Source organism: Erythrolamprus reginae, chromosome 1 (genome assembly GCF_031021105.1).
Source record: "Erythrolamprus reginae isolate rEryReg1 chromosome 1, rEryReg1.hap1, whole genome shotgun sequence".
In the NCBI taxonomy this organism is placed as follows: Eukaryota; Metazoa; Chordata; class Lepidosauria; order Squamata; family Dipsadidae; genus Erythrolamprus; species Erythrolamprus reginae.
Genome location: NC_091950.1, coordinates 207,716,695 through 207,731,461, shown reverse-complemented (window position 1 = coordinate 207,731,461; position 14,767 = coordinate 207,716,695). Strand labels below are relative to the sequence as shown.

General features: G+C 42.6%; 1 protein-coding gene across 7 annotated transcripts in view; it reads left to right on the top strand.

Annotated features, from left to right (window-relative positions):
- Positions 1-14,767, top strand: part of CFLAR (CASP8 and FADD like apoptosis regulator) — a 35,514-nt gene that overhangs the window by 9,185 nt on the left and 11,562 nt on the right. For 4 of the 7 annotated variants that reach the window (XM_070732058.1, XM_070732062.1, XM_070732063.1 and 1 more), the window contains exons 2-4: positions 4,704-5,026; positions 7,976-8,075; positions 13,208-13,343. In XM_070732058.1, coding sequence (XP_070588159.1) covers positions 4,731-5,026; positions 7,976-8,075; positions 13,208-13,343 — 532 coding nt within the window. In that variant the 5' untranslated portion in view covers positions 4,704-4,730. Of the gene's footprint in view, positions 1-4,561; positions 5,027-7,975; positions 8,076-13,207; positions 13,344-14,767 lie in introns of all 7 variants that reach the window. The other 3 variants (XM_070732056.1, XM_070732060.1, XM_070732057.1) reach the window with 1 other exon arrangement.

Here is a 14,767-nt window from a genome sequence, read left to right as displayed (position 1 = left end):
GCTTCTGCCTCTCTTCCAGGCTCTAATAGTGCTATGAATGTACATACATATGTCAGTTTATTATTTATTATGATAATTAGACATCTTAACCAAGGGATTTTGTTAGTCCTGCCTTAGCTATGAAAGCTAGCTGGGTGACTTGGGATCATTTATTCTCTCAGCCAGCTCACCTCACATGGTGGTTGTTATAGAGGAAGTAGTATTACCTCCTTGAGTTATCTGTAAAAATAATAGTGGAATAAAGACAAATTATTGCTTGATTGATTAAGCACTGTGGTATCTACAGAGGTAATAATTAATGAGGACTATGTCCTTTTATTCAGAGACCATTAACAATTTGTCTAAAACAAATTGTCTTTGGGGTTAGTTGGTTTAAATTGGCAATTGTAAATTAGTAAAATTCTAATGTGCTTCTGTTCTAACTAATCCGCCTGACCCAGCCTCTTTGAGAATGAAAAGAAAGTACCAGTGGACTTATAACTCTTTGGTTAGTGACCATTGGAAGTTATAGTAGCATTGGGAAAAGTGACTTGTGACAGTTTTTTATACTTAAAGCATCCCCATATGTCATGTGATCAGAATCCAGGTGCTTGGCAGCTGGCATGTATTTATGACCATTGTAGTGTCTGCCATCGTGTGATGACCTTTTGTGACTTTCTGGCAAGCAAAGGCAATGCGGAAGCCAGACCCGCTTAACAAGCGTATTACTAACTTAACAATCTCACGGATTCATATAACAATTGTGGCAAAAAAGATCATTAAATGAAGCAAAACTCATTTAACAACTGGCTTGCTTAGCAATGGAAATTTTGGCTTAGTGGTGTATCTAAGTCAAGGTCTGCCTGTATACTAACTTAACTTTTAGTTAGTTACAAGCAGGGGTGGGTTCCTCCCAGTTCGTACTGGATCACTCAAACTGGTGACGTCACTGAAGTGGATCGACTGGTGCCAGTCCGTGGTTGCCTCCATCTTTTTAAATGATTTTTAATCATTTGTTTTTTACTGTTTAAAGTACTTTACAGTTCTGCTGCTTGTAAAAGGGCCATCGCACTTGCCCCCGTGTCTATACCGACCTTCATTCCTTCGCCTGAAGCATAGTGTTTGGGCCCAATTCTAGCAATAGAGCATGCGCACATGTGTAAAATTGCACAAGCGGACGCGCACAAAACATCATGATGCAAACTGGTGGCAATAGTAAGTGGAACCCACCCCTGGTTACAAGATTAGGCTGAAGGAAAATGATGTACTGAACGTGGAGTAGTTTGAATAATTGTAACAGACATTTTTATCTGGAAAATACCAAGGTAGGAGACCATCTTCCTTTACCTCAGGGTTGATTGTAGAAACTGACCTTACATTTGATGAGAAAAGGGATAGAAGATTATATTATAAATTACTAGGGGGAATTCTGTTGAGAAGCTCTTGTGGAGTATCTGCTTGGTAAATTTTAACTCATATAAGGACTGATCTTGACTCCTTTTCCCTCCTTCCTTCCCTGTTCAATTATGTCTTCCTGATTGTCCTCTCTTGCCTTCTTCAAGACAGCTGCTCAGAACAAACACTATGTCAATTCTGGTGGATTCTCTGTTCCTGTTTCTGTTAGAAGGAAAGAGGGGGATGTGTGTATTTCTATTCGTCTGTAGTGTTTCTTCCTTTTTTAATAACTTTTATTTAAATGCATATATAGGCACAATACATAAGACAACACAAAGACATTTAAAAAGAAAATTGAACAAAACTGCAGCAAACCTTAATAACGGTTCTAACTACATTAACATTCTATTACAGCTCATTTTTAAATAGTCATACAAATCAGTTTTAAAGAGAATGAAAGTCCTAAATCATATTTATTTTATTTATGTATTGGATTTGTATGCCGCCCCTCTCCGTAGACTCGGGGCGGCTAACAACAATGATAAAAACAGCATGTAAACAATCCAATCCAATACTAAAATAACTAAAAAAAAAATCATTATTATATAGTCTTATATCTCTATTTTCTACCATATAAACTATCACCAGGTAACTTTTATTAATTAGATGTACATTAATCACTTTATCCTTCTTTCTAACCAATGGTAGAACATATCCCAACATTTGTAAAAATTAGATTCTTCTTCTTTTTAATTTCTAGTGTTAATTTATCCATCTCGGCACATGTTGTAATTTTCTCTATTATCTCTTCCTCCTGTAGTGTTTTTTAGGGGTTACTAGAGGTTTATACATACAGTCTGAACAAGTATCTAAGCAATACAAGGGGGAAAAAGTTAATCCTTATAAACCACCCTCTACATAACAGTAGAAAAGGAATCAGTCATAAGCAGGGGCACTTACCATACTTCAACATTTTCCATGAGGCAGGCATGCATATGTATCAGTATACAGTATATGCATTTCTTAGGGTTCCCCTCTTACACGCCACTGGTGGGTTGCTCCCAGTTTGGCCCAGTTCTAAGAAGCAGTAGCACTGGCAGCAGGAGGCTCCACCCCTCCCTCCCAGGACGCTTCTGCGCATGCGCAAAAGGGTGTGCACAAGCACGCAAACCGGTAGTAAAGGGCTTAGAACCCATTACTGTAACACACACATACATACACACATCTTTTTTTTAATGAGGCATAATTGGTTGACAATCCTTGGCTGATCACTGGGAAAACTAAGTATTTCACAGGATTTTTGCATATACCGTATATACTCGAGTATAAGCCGAGTTTTTCAGTCCAAAAAATGGGCTGAAAAACACAGCCTCGGCTTATACTCGGGTCATTAACAAAGTCACCACACGAGGGCGCCATTGCTTGAGCCAGAGCGAGGAGGCACCAGCTTTTGTCTCCTCTTGCATGCCTTAGTTCCTCTCCCTAGCTCAAGCAAATGAGGCAGCCATTTGCTCCAACCGAGGGGAAAAAAGTAATGGTGAGTATTCCTTACTCTCTCTGCTGTCAGATTCTCCTCCCCCTCCTTTGAAAGGATTTAAACTGTTTAAAAAATGGTATTTTGTGGTAGTTGCTGTCCTTGCTTGGATAGGATCTAATAATGTATTATGAGGCAGAGCTAGACAGGAATTCTTTTTCTATCTGTCTATCTTTCTATCTATCTATTTTTCTATCTGTCTGTCTGTCTATCTATCTTTCTATCTATATCTATCTGTCTATCTATCTATCATCTATCTATCTGTATCTATTTCTATCTGTCTGTCTGTCTGTCTGTCTATCTATCTATCTTTCTATCTATATCTATCTATCTATCTATCTATCTATCTGTATCTATTTCTATCTATCTATCTATCTATCTATCTATTTTTCTGTCTGTCTGTCTGTCTGTCTATCTTTCTATCTATCTCTATCTATCTATCTATCTATCTATCTATCTATCTATCTATCTATCTATCTGGTTTTCTATGCTGATAACCTCACAGCAGCTAATGCTGAAGCTCTTCTTTGGATACACTTATTTATTTGTTTGTTTGTTTGTTTATTTATTTAATTGGATTTGTATGCAATCCTTCTCCAAGGACTCAGGGTGGCTCACAGCATATATAAAAACAGAACAATAATGTAAATCCAATTAATGATGAGAAGGAATCCAGTTTTGAAGGATTTTAACTCTTAGGTTTTAGCTTTGTTCCTGATCGAGCTACTTTTTTTACTTTTTAATTTATTGTTAATATTGTTAATTTGTTTACCCTCTTTTAAATTTACAGAGCTAGTTTACTGGTTTTCTTTAAAATAAATATTCTAAAACATGTCTCAATTAATGTAATTTTATTGTTTTCCATTTTTATAAGTTACCAGTAGCCACTGCATTTTCTAACCTCGGCTTATACTCGGGTCAATACGTTTTCCCAGTTTTTGTGGCAAAAATTGGTGCCTCGGCTTATACTCGGGTCGGCTTATACTTGAGTATATACGGTAATCATTTTTTCTGACTTCCTGAGAGGTTTGGGGAGTTCATCCTAAACTCCTAGTCATTTTCCATTAGAGTAAATATAGTAAAATGAACTCTGTAAATATTCTAAATGATCCTATAGAGCATTATGGGCAAAACCTACCTTTAAAATGTGAAGTTAGGAACAGAGGGAGCTGCTGTATAAGAATTAAGTCAGCCCATCCTGTTCAGTAATGTTCACACTGTTAGTTTCGCGCGGCTTTAAGTGACAATTTTTCCAGTTCCCTGTGGAAATGCCCAAAGATTGCTCAAATATCCTGTCTGTATGCAAAACATGTATTTTTCTGAAGGGCTAAATCTCTCCTTTCAGAAAGCATAATTTTAGTGAAAGAGACGTTTTATGGACATCAGTGGCATATTGTGATTTCCCATTTTCAGTCTGCACATTTTGCTTAATTTCAGTTTCAGTTCCTTTGGGCATTCTAAGTGGTGTAATAGTGAGAACTTTTTTGAAAACTAGATATTGAGTTTTGATTCATCCTAAGTATTATTTAATTTGAAAAAGTTCATAATGTTCCCAGTCTGAACAAATGTAGAAGCAGATGAGATGGCGGAAGGAGTGGCAGCAGTCAACTTTATAATCATTGTGTGTGATTAATATGATTTCGGTTTGTCTAGGTCTTCTCTTCTTGTCAATGGTCTTTTGTCATATAAAAAGCATAAAATTAAGCCTGGATATTGAAGATCAACAAGGAAGGCAGATTCTGCATTAAAGAAGCAAGCCTCATGACGTGACTTTTCTTGTTTAAAACACACACAGAGAACTGTAAAGGGATAGTGGTCTGAGATGACACTTTGCAGTATACCAGCATCCCTCCTTTACCAGCTTGAACAGGAACTGGATACAGATGAAAAGGAAACCATGGTCTTCTTGTGCAGCGATCTCATGCCTGACGTATTTATGTCTGATGTCCCGCAACTCTTGACAACTTTGAACGAAAAAGACATGCTGACCACCATCAACTTATCTGAACTATTATACAGAGTGAAAAGATTTGATTTGTTAAAGAGGTTCCTGGGGACTGGAAGAGCAGCTGTGGAGGCCAGTTTAGCCAATCATTCTCAGATGTTGTCAAAATACAGGTGAGCTAAGTTGAAGAGCATTCTGGGCTTTTGAAAAACATACACCTCTATATTAGTTTGTTTCCATTGGTTTCTGTTTTTAAGAATTGCTTCTCTTGAAAATGCTTTGTTGTATGATAACACCAGAATTGTAAAATTCAGTGAGTACTCGGTTCCATTTCTATAAAGTGAAAAATGATTTTGGGAGGAGAATAGTAATCCAATATTAGGTTATAAATTAGGCTACTGATTGTTAGGTTATCAACTATGATGGGTGACTATAGAAATTTAAGATAAATCTTTTAAAATAAAAAATTAATATACCAATCACGCAACTTGATCATTCAGACCACCCTGGGTATTAGAAATCACGTTTATTTATGCTAATTATTTATTCAAGGGACAAAGTAACAACTAAAACCCAAACTAAAGTTAGCTTGTACTTGTATTTTATAATGAAATATAAAATTGCTGCGTTATCCTCCTTTATTTCTTATTTCACCATAACTAATGCAAGGATTGTGTTCATCTCAAGAATTTTCAACAATCCTACATAAGGTGCAGAAGGTTTATTTTATTTCTTCTATTTCTATGCCACCCAACCCTCCCTAGGGATTCTAGGTGGCTCACAGCAAAAATATAAAACATCAATAATAGTACAAAACCTCTAAAAATATTTTAAAAACATTTTACAATACAACAGGTAAACCCTGCATACCATTCATGGCTGGACCTCGCTGGTTACCACCATAAGATCAATGATCCCAGGCCTGTCGGAAAAGCCAGGTTTTTATAGCTTTCCGGAAGGCCAGTAGGGTGGCAGTAGTCCAGATCTCAGGTTGCAGAGAGCCGGGGCAACCACAGAGAAGGCCCTCCCCATGGACCCGCCAGCTAACACTGTTTAGCTGATGGGACCCAGAGAAGACCAACTCTGTCGGCCCTAACCGGTCACTGCGAGCTATGTGGTAGAAGGTGGTCTTGAAGATAGTCTGGCCCAAGGCCATGTAGAGCTTTAAAGGTAATGATCCAGACCTTGAATTGCATCTGGAGACCAATTGGGAGACAGTGCAGTTCATGGAAGATTGGTGTAATGTGAGTGTACCTATGTGTACCTACAACAGCTCGTGCAGCTGCATTCTGGATCAACTGTAGTCTACATACACTCTTCAGGGGTAGCCCCATGTAGAGTGTGTTGCAATAATCTAACCGTGAGGTCACAAGGGCATGAGCGACTGTGAGAAGAGCCTCCTCTTGGATGTTGGTCTAATCTCAGCTGTGAGACTAGAACAACACCCAAATTGTGGAGCTGTTCTGAGGGGGATAATTTCTCCTCCTCAGAACCAAGGATGGACAATCGATATAGTCTTTTGGAGGCAATACCCACAGCCACTCAGTCTTGTCAGGGTTAAGTCTGAGTCTGTTAATTCTCACCCAGACCCTCACAGCCTCCAGGCACTGGCACATCATATCCACTGCTTCACTGAACTGACTGGGGTGGAGATATATAACTGTGTGTCATCAACATATTGCTGATACCTCACTCCATGTTGTCAGATGATCTTACCCAGTGATTTCATGTAGATGTTAAATAGGAGAGGAGAGAGGGCCGAACCTGAGGCACCCTGCAAAAGAGGGGTCTAGAGATCAACCTTTGTCCTCCTACCAACACCAACTGCGACAGGCCAGAGAGATAGGAGGAGAACCACCGTAACACGGTGGCTCTCACTCTCAATTCCCTTAGTCGTCGCAGAAGGATACCATGGTTAATGGTATTGAAAGCAGCTGCCCCTGTCTAGTAGCACAAAGATGGAGGAATGATCCTCATCCCAGGCTCACTAGAGATCATCCATCAGAGTGATCAAAGGAGTTTCCGTGCTGTAGCCAAGTCTGAAGCCCAATTGAAAAAGGTCTAGATAATCCGTTTCATCCAATGATCTTAGGAGTTGGAGCTGGTTGGGTTACAGCTCATTGCAAGTATTGAAGCATCCCAAATAAATCAGAACTAGCATTATTTTATGAGAGCTTTGGTCTCAAGGCATCTGGAAGGCTCCAGAATAGGGAAGCTGCCCCAGTATAAAAACCTGAAATTCAGGTAATAAGCCATCAGTGGCAGGGTGGTGCAGTGGTTAGGATACAGTACGCAGGCTATTTCTGCTACCTGCCAACTGCCTGCAATTTGGCTCAAGGTTGAATCAGTCTTCTATCTTTCTGAAGTGGATAAAATGAAGGCCCAGATTGTAGGGACAATGACTCTGTCAACCGCTTAGAGAGGACTATAAAGCACTGTGGAGCGATATTTAAGTCTAAGTGCTATTGCTATTAATACAGTTCATATAGGAACTTCTTATGTGTTGTTTCTGTTGCTATTGCTATCCGTATGTCAGAAGTTACCAAAATCTGTAGAATAGGAATTTAGCAGGATAGCCAAAATACGCCTATCTTCATTTATATTCATGCATGAACCGAGCTTCAACAAAGGATATATTTTAGGGTTTACAAAGGATGCCTAAAAGGAAAACCAATATATTATTGTTACGGGAAGCTGCACTGTTGTATGACTGACCCAATTCATTCAATATTGCTCACACCAGTAATCTCTCTGAATGGCAAAATGCAAAGTAAAGTGCATACCTCACTATTGGTCGTTCTGTGTAGGACTGGTGAGAGTTATAGTCCACAATAAGTATAATAGCTTTCAAAATTCAATTTCTTTCAGAGTACATTTTCCTGATTTTATTAAGCCGTATTCTCTATTTTTACTCTTTACCTTTTTTGGGGGGTCAGGTTCTTGCTATTTGCAATTGTACTATTCATTTGATCTTGCTCTTAACTATTAATTCTTGGTTGAAAAATACATATACAGTAAAAATATGTTTTAAGAAAGGAGTATTGTATAAAAATATGTAGAGAGCAAACCCTTTTAAAAATTAATTTCGTTTTAAATTAATTGCAAATTGTCTTTGTGTGCAGGGTGCTGATGACTGAAATCAATGAAGATCTGGAGAAAGAGGACTTGATATCTCTCTCTTTCCTTCTGAAAAATCATCTTGGTACATCGTACAAGGGGAAGGTAAACTTAACAGAAACATGATAGTAATTCATCGCAGTTCTCTCTGTGTTACAGTAAATGAACATAGAGGAAGGATATCCTGGTTTATGTCTGTTGGCTTTGCCTCCTTCCTGTATGCAGGTGTAAGAGACCTAATAAACCTAAAGGGGGTAGAAAGCTAGTTTCTGTTGTACCCAGGCTACTTCAAATTATAAAGGAAGGATGAATAAATAGCTCCTCGGGGCTAGGTACAGTGCTTTTTTCTTTCAAAACGATCCTCTTAACAGTATAGTTAGTCCTGCATTAGGATTCTGAGAATATTGATTTGTATCTAGGTGGTCAGTGATAATAAAAAACTGAAACTTGCAAGCAAGTTCATTTGGGAATTTCCAGTGCTACCGTGTTTCCCCGAAAGTAAGACAGTGTCTTACTTTCTTTTTATCCTCAAAAGCCCCACTATGTCTTATTTTCGGGGTATGTCTTATATTGGAAAAAATAAGAGCCACCCGGCCAACCCACCTACCCGAACCCGCAACATCCGTGTCCGGTAAAAAGTAGTATTTTAAAAAATCTTCTTGAAAAATCTGGGTCTTCATTTTTACCCACCGGGGGGGACAAAGAGCCCGAAGCACCCTCCCCCACACACACAAACACACAGAGACACATCCGCATCCCCGCCTGCCCACCCCGTCCGGGCCCCGCCATGACGTGGCAGCCGCGTCCGGTGCACACGTCGGCCTTGACACGTGTCCGCCCACCCTGCGTCTCCGAAGCTTACCGGTCTCTGGCGGGCGCCTTTCGGCAGGAGAAGCCTTCGCCGGGCTGCTTCGCTGCTTGTTCCCCGACGACGGACAACGTCCGGCCGGCTTAGCCGGGACGGGCAACACGGCATCCACTTGAGACGCCGGCGGGAGCAGCAGGAACAGCAACATTTGGATCAGACGGAGGCGGCGGTGACGTATGGAGGGGGGGCGGCGCAGAAGTGGGCAGAAGGCGGCAATACCCCCGTGTTTCCCCGAAAGTAAGACATATGTCTTACTTTCGGGGTACGGCTTATATTAGCCAACCCCCCTGAAACCCCTGATACGTCTTACAATCGGGGGTGTCTTACTATCGGGGAAACAGGGTACTAATAACTTCCACTTGTTGAAACTCTTTATTGCCACTTGTTGACATAAATGAAGTAGAATTTTTAGCTGATAGATTCATTTAATCCAGAACTATTTTTGTTTAATTTTACCTCATAATGGCAACTGCTCAGCAATTCCTTTCACCAATTGTGTATTTCTTAGAATGATTTGTAATAAGAGTAGAATTCAATTCTGGGCCCTTCAGCTGATTTGGACAAAAATTACTGTCATCCTAATGATGAGCCAATCTAGTATAGTGCTCTAAAATATATGTAGAGGCACTGGGATGGGTTGGAATGAAAGACTCTATATCCATCTTGCTTACTGAAAAACTCTGGTGCTAGTTTCAAGTTTAAGCAACTACCGTATTTTCCGGCGTATAAGACGACTTTTTAACCCCTGAAAATCTTTTCCAAAGTGGGGGGTCGTCTTATAGGCCGGATACTGCGCCCATTCCACAGCCGCGGGCGGGAGGAGGCCGGGAGCGGGATTGAGGGGGGGGGAGCGGACCCGCGCTCACTTTCGGCTCCGGGGAAAGGAAAAAGCGCTGCTGTTGCTGCTGTCGCTGCCGCCTGAGGCGGCGGCACTCGAATCTGGCGTGGTGGAAAATCTGGAGGCAGGCAAAGATTTTCCACCATGCCAGATTCGAGTGCCGCCGCCTCAGGCGGCAGCGACAGCAGCAACAGCAGCGCGTTGATGAAGCCGGCGAGGGAGCTCCGGAATCGGTTGGCGCTCGCCCGACGCCTTGTTTTTTTATTTCCCCCTTTGGTTTCTCTTCACAGGCGGGAGTTCGGGAGGCAAGGGAGCGCTCGAGGAGACAGCGTCTTGCGGCATCGCTCAGCAACTTCTTTTTCCTTTCGGCGCCATAGCCATCCGCAGTTCCCGGAGCCGAAAGTGAGCGCGGGTCCGCTCCGCCCGCCCGGTTTGCAAGCGGCGGAGATCCCGGGCTGCTTGGCCGAGCGGGGCTTCCATTCAGGACGGGGGCGGGAGGGAGGGAAGGGAAACGCAGCCCTTTGCCTCAACCCGCGGGCTCCGGGGACTGCGGGTGGCTATGGCGCCGAAAGGAAAAAGAAGTTGCTGAGCGTCCCTTCGTCATAAACCCAACGGGAGGCGATGCCGCAAGACGCTGTCTCCTCGAGCGCTCCCTTGCCTCCCGAACTCCCGCCTCTGAAGAGAAACCAAAGGGGGAAATAAAAAACAAGGCGTCGGGCGAGCGCCAACCGATTCCGGAGCTCCCTCGCCGGCTTCATCGAAGCGCTGCTATTGCTGGACGACGCCACTCCCGCCGCCGGCTTTGCTGGGGTGGAGCGCCACTCCCGGCGGCAGGAACTGCGGGGGGTAGCCGGCGTAACGAGCCCTTGCCACAGCTATCCGCCGCTTCTTTGTTCTCCGCCTTGCCTCCGCTACTCCCGCCGCCGCCTTTGCCTCTTGCCCGGCGGGGAGAGCAAAGGCGGCGGCGGGAATAGCGGAGGCGAGGCGGAGAAGAAAGAAGCGGCGGATAGCTGCAGCAAGAGCTTGTTAGCCGGAGCGTACGCCGGCTACCCCCCGCAGTTCCTGCCGCCGGGAAGCAGCCCCTTTACATTAGCGGTGGCTGCAACGGCACTGGCGATGCGGCCGCTAGCCGCTCCGAGCGGTGTGGGAACGCCCACCCCTCTCACAGTCCGGTCCCGGGCTGACAGTAAAGGGGCTGCTTCCCATCCTCCTGCCAGCTTGCTCAGAAGGAAACCTTCTGAGAAGGAGGATGGGAAGCAGCCCCTTTACTGTCATCCCGGGACCGGACTGTGAGAGGGGTGGGCGTTCCCACAGCGCTCGGAGCGGCTAGCGGCCGGATCACCAGCGCCGCTGTAGCCACCGTTGTGGGAGGAGCCTCAGAAAGAAAATAAGAGAGAACAAGAGAGAGAGAGAACAAGAGAGAGGAAGAGAGGTGATTCTTGAAGCATATGGTAAAAAGCACCCAAATAATAAGAAACACCCCCCCCCCCCAGCCCACACCTGTGTTTGAAAAGAATAAAAGAGAAAAAAAAACCCAGCCCTCAACTGGTTTTGGAAATGGTTCGAGTGTGTATACACACACACACACGTAAGGGGGGGAGAGAGACAGGGATGGAAAAAGAGGAGAAGTGAGAGGGAGAAGGAATGAGGGAAAAAGGGAGGAAGAGAGAGAAATGAGAAACATGAGAGAGAAAAGGGGGAAAGACAGGAGAATAACCCAGAAATGAGACAGTGGTATAAATTTGAGGAGGGATGATTGATGATTGACTGTATTTATAAGGGGATGTTACATGGGATTGTATATATGAGGGGGTTATGTGTGTGTGTGTGTGTGTGTGTGTGTGTATGTATGTATTTATTTATTTATTAGATTTGTGTAATTTTGGTTGGTGGTGTGCCCCAGGATTTTGTAAATGTAAAAAATGTGCTGCGGCTCAAAAAAGGTTGAAAATCACTGCTCTAGCAGGTGGTAAATCAGCACTCCTTTTAACTGACAAGGGAGCCATTTCCCAGACTTTGATAATTTCCCCAGGTATTTTTGTACCTACTTGACCAACATTATTAGTGGTTGCAAAATTGAATGTTAAACTGGATGCATTTATTTCTGCCTGTTTAACCATTGAAAATGTACTTTTCCTCCAAAAAGAATCATCTTTCCATATTTCTTAGGCAACATTTTAAAATAACTTTAAAAGCTGAGGTCATATTATTCACCCTGCTCTGTATCATAGCACACTGCACAGTACTGAAAATTGGCAGGGTCACTAATTAAACCCGACAAGTTAAAATCTGTTTAAGTGACATTGCAAGAGGATAAAGACAGAAAGTGCGGAAAGAGGAAAAAATGGATGGGCTGTTTGGATTGCCATATCATGATATCACATACAGATTCTCATTCCATAATAGATTCTCACATAGGTGTCAGCATGCTGCATGTTAGACTGAAAGATACCTGCAGAATAGATGGTAGGAGAAAGAAAAAGAGCCAGGTTCACCTTTGCTGTGTTGACAAATTATGATGAGTTATAATAATAAACTTAATTGTGGTGAGGAGAAATATGAGAGGCAGACAAGACAGATAGACAGAGACATATGGAGAGATAGACAGAAGAGTGCTCCCACTTGGCTCTCTCTCTCTAAATAATTCATTCATAATTTTAACAATAAGATCTTCATCATTAGTAATTAAAATATTGTGTTATCATGTTCAGAAATGATTTTTTTCTCAATGCAAGTACATCATAGACCTAGACTCAGTCAGGTCTATGATGTACAGAAGAGGGGTAGTCTTATACGGCGAGTATATCTCAAATTCTATATTTTAACTGGAAAAGTTAGGGGGTCGTCTTATACGCCCAGTCGTCTTATACGCCGGAAAATACGGTATGTTATGTAATTAGCAAAACTGGAAATTCCAAAAACACTCCTTTGCAGGATTAGTGATGGCGAACCTTTTTTTCCTCGGGGGCCGAAAGAGTGTGCACGCACACTATCATGCATACACGAGTGCTCATACCCATAATTCAATGTCTGGGGAGGGCCAAAACAGCTTCCCCCACCCCAGAAGAAGCTCTCTGGAGGCTGGAAATTGCCTGTTTCCCAACTTTTAGTGGGCCCAGTAGGCTCGTATTTCGCTCTCCCCAGCACCAAAGGCTTCCTTAGAGCTGGGGAAGGGTAAAAACTCCCCCCCCCATCCCCCTGGAGGCTCTCTGGAAGCCAAAAACACCCTCGCAATCTCTCTGTGAACCCAAAATCAGCTGGCCCGCACACACATGGACATTGGAGTTGAGCTAGGATAACGGCTTGCGTGTCAGCAGGTATGGTTCCGCATGCCACCTGTGGCACCCGTGCCATAGGTTCGCCATCACTGATATAAGGTAAACACTAACTGAACTAATATATTTTCCTAAATAGGGGAGACAGATACTGTACTACCAATCTTTATATAGTCCATGGAAGTTTAATATATAACTCTCATTTCTCAGGAGTGTGTTGGCTTGCCCTTACAATTATTCTGAATGATTTTTCTAGAGTTTTCTGGCAATTATTACTGACCTGGAAAAGCTAGATCTGATATCTCCCATGCATCTGGATTTAATAGAAAATTGCTTCCTGACCATTCACAGAAAAGACCTGGCAAAAAAGATTCAAAAGTACAAACTAGAAGGTAAGATTTGCTATGTCCTACCAGTCAGCTTTAGAGGCTAATTCTCATAGTTTGCTCTCTTCACTGACAAGGAGATTTCTGTGTTCCCTGCCTACTGTAGTTTGAGGGATCTCTGGAGCTAATTAAGCAAAAATTGTACTGAATGTTGTTAATAGTAAACAATTTGTTGAGTCCAGAAACTTGGGTTTCATGATTTTGAAACAATATGAAATCAATAACTTCATCATTATCAATCCATTTAAGTCTTAATTGAAAATGGTTATATTCGCAGTACAATAATATCTATAAAATTTATTTCTCATGTAATGAGAATTTGAGGAGAAAGAAGTTTGTTGGTCATGCCCCATCCTTGGGATTTTGGTTACTTGTCTGAATAGTTCTCAAGACATCTAGTAGAACTTATTGTTCTAATATTCTGTGTCTTGATTTTTCCCTCATTCTAAATTTTGAGCTTCTACAAACATAGAACATACAGTAATAATAATAATGAATAATAATTTATTAGATTTGTATGCCACCCCTCTCTGCAGACTCGGGGTGGCACACAACAAGAATAGTAACAATGTAACAAATCTAATATTTAAAAACATCTAAACAATAAGCCTGGGGGAGATGTCTCAATTCCCCCATGCCTGGCGATACAGGTGGGTCTTAAGCAATTTACGAAAGATAAGGAGGGTGGGGGCAGTTGTAATCTCTAGGGGGAGTTTATTCCAGAGGGCTAGGGCCGCCACAGAGAAGGCTCTTCCCCTGGGACCCTCCAGATGACATTATTTAGTCAACGGGACCCAGAGAAGGCCAACTCTGTGGGACCTTATCAGCTGCTGGGATTCGTGTGGCAGAAGACAATCCCGGAGGTATTCTGGTCCGATGGCATGTAGGGCTTTATAGGTCATTACCAACACTTTGAATTGTGACTGGAAACGAATCGGCAGCCAGTGCAGGCCACGGAGTACTCATCCTTCTAAGCATATTTAAGATAAGTTAGAAGATCTCAAGTTTATTTATCCTCCGCTTCTCCTCACATACATGAGCAGCAATCAGTGACCGCACAAGGCTACTTGCTTACCACATGCACAGCAGTGAAATAGTGAACAGCTTTGATGTAGAGAGTGTTAAGGTATGTGCAGAGTAATTCTTGAGTAGCAAGGATATGCACATAGAAACATTGTACTGGAATAGGTATGAATAACTGTTCAGTCACAGATACATAAAGTACAGTGGAACCTCAACATACGAGCAGCTCTACTTGCGAGCAACTCGAGATAAGAGCTTGGGAGGGAGCGTCATTTCCGTTCTCCTCCCGAGCTCACATCCGGGATACGAGCCACGCCTCCCTGACTCTTTCGGCGAAGGAAGGAAGGCAAGGAAGCGCCCGGCTCCTCTCTGCTCGTAGTATCCCACTTGGTAAGCATTCGCTTGGC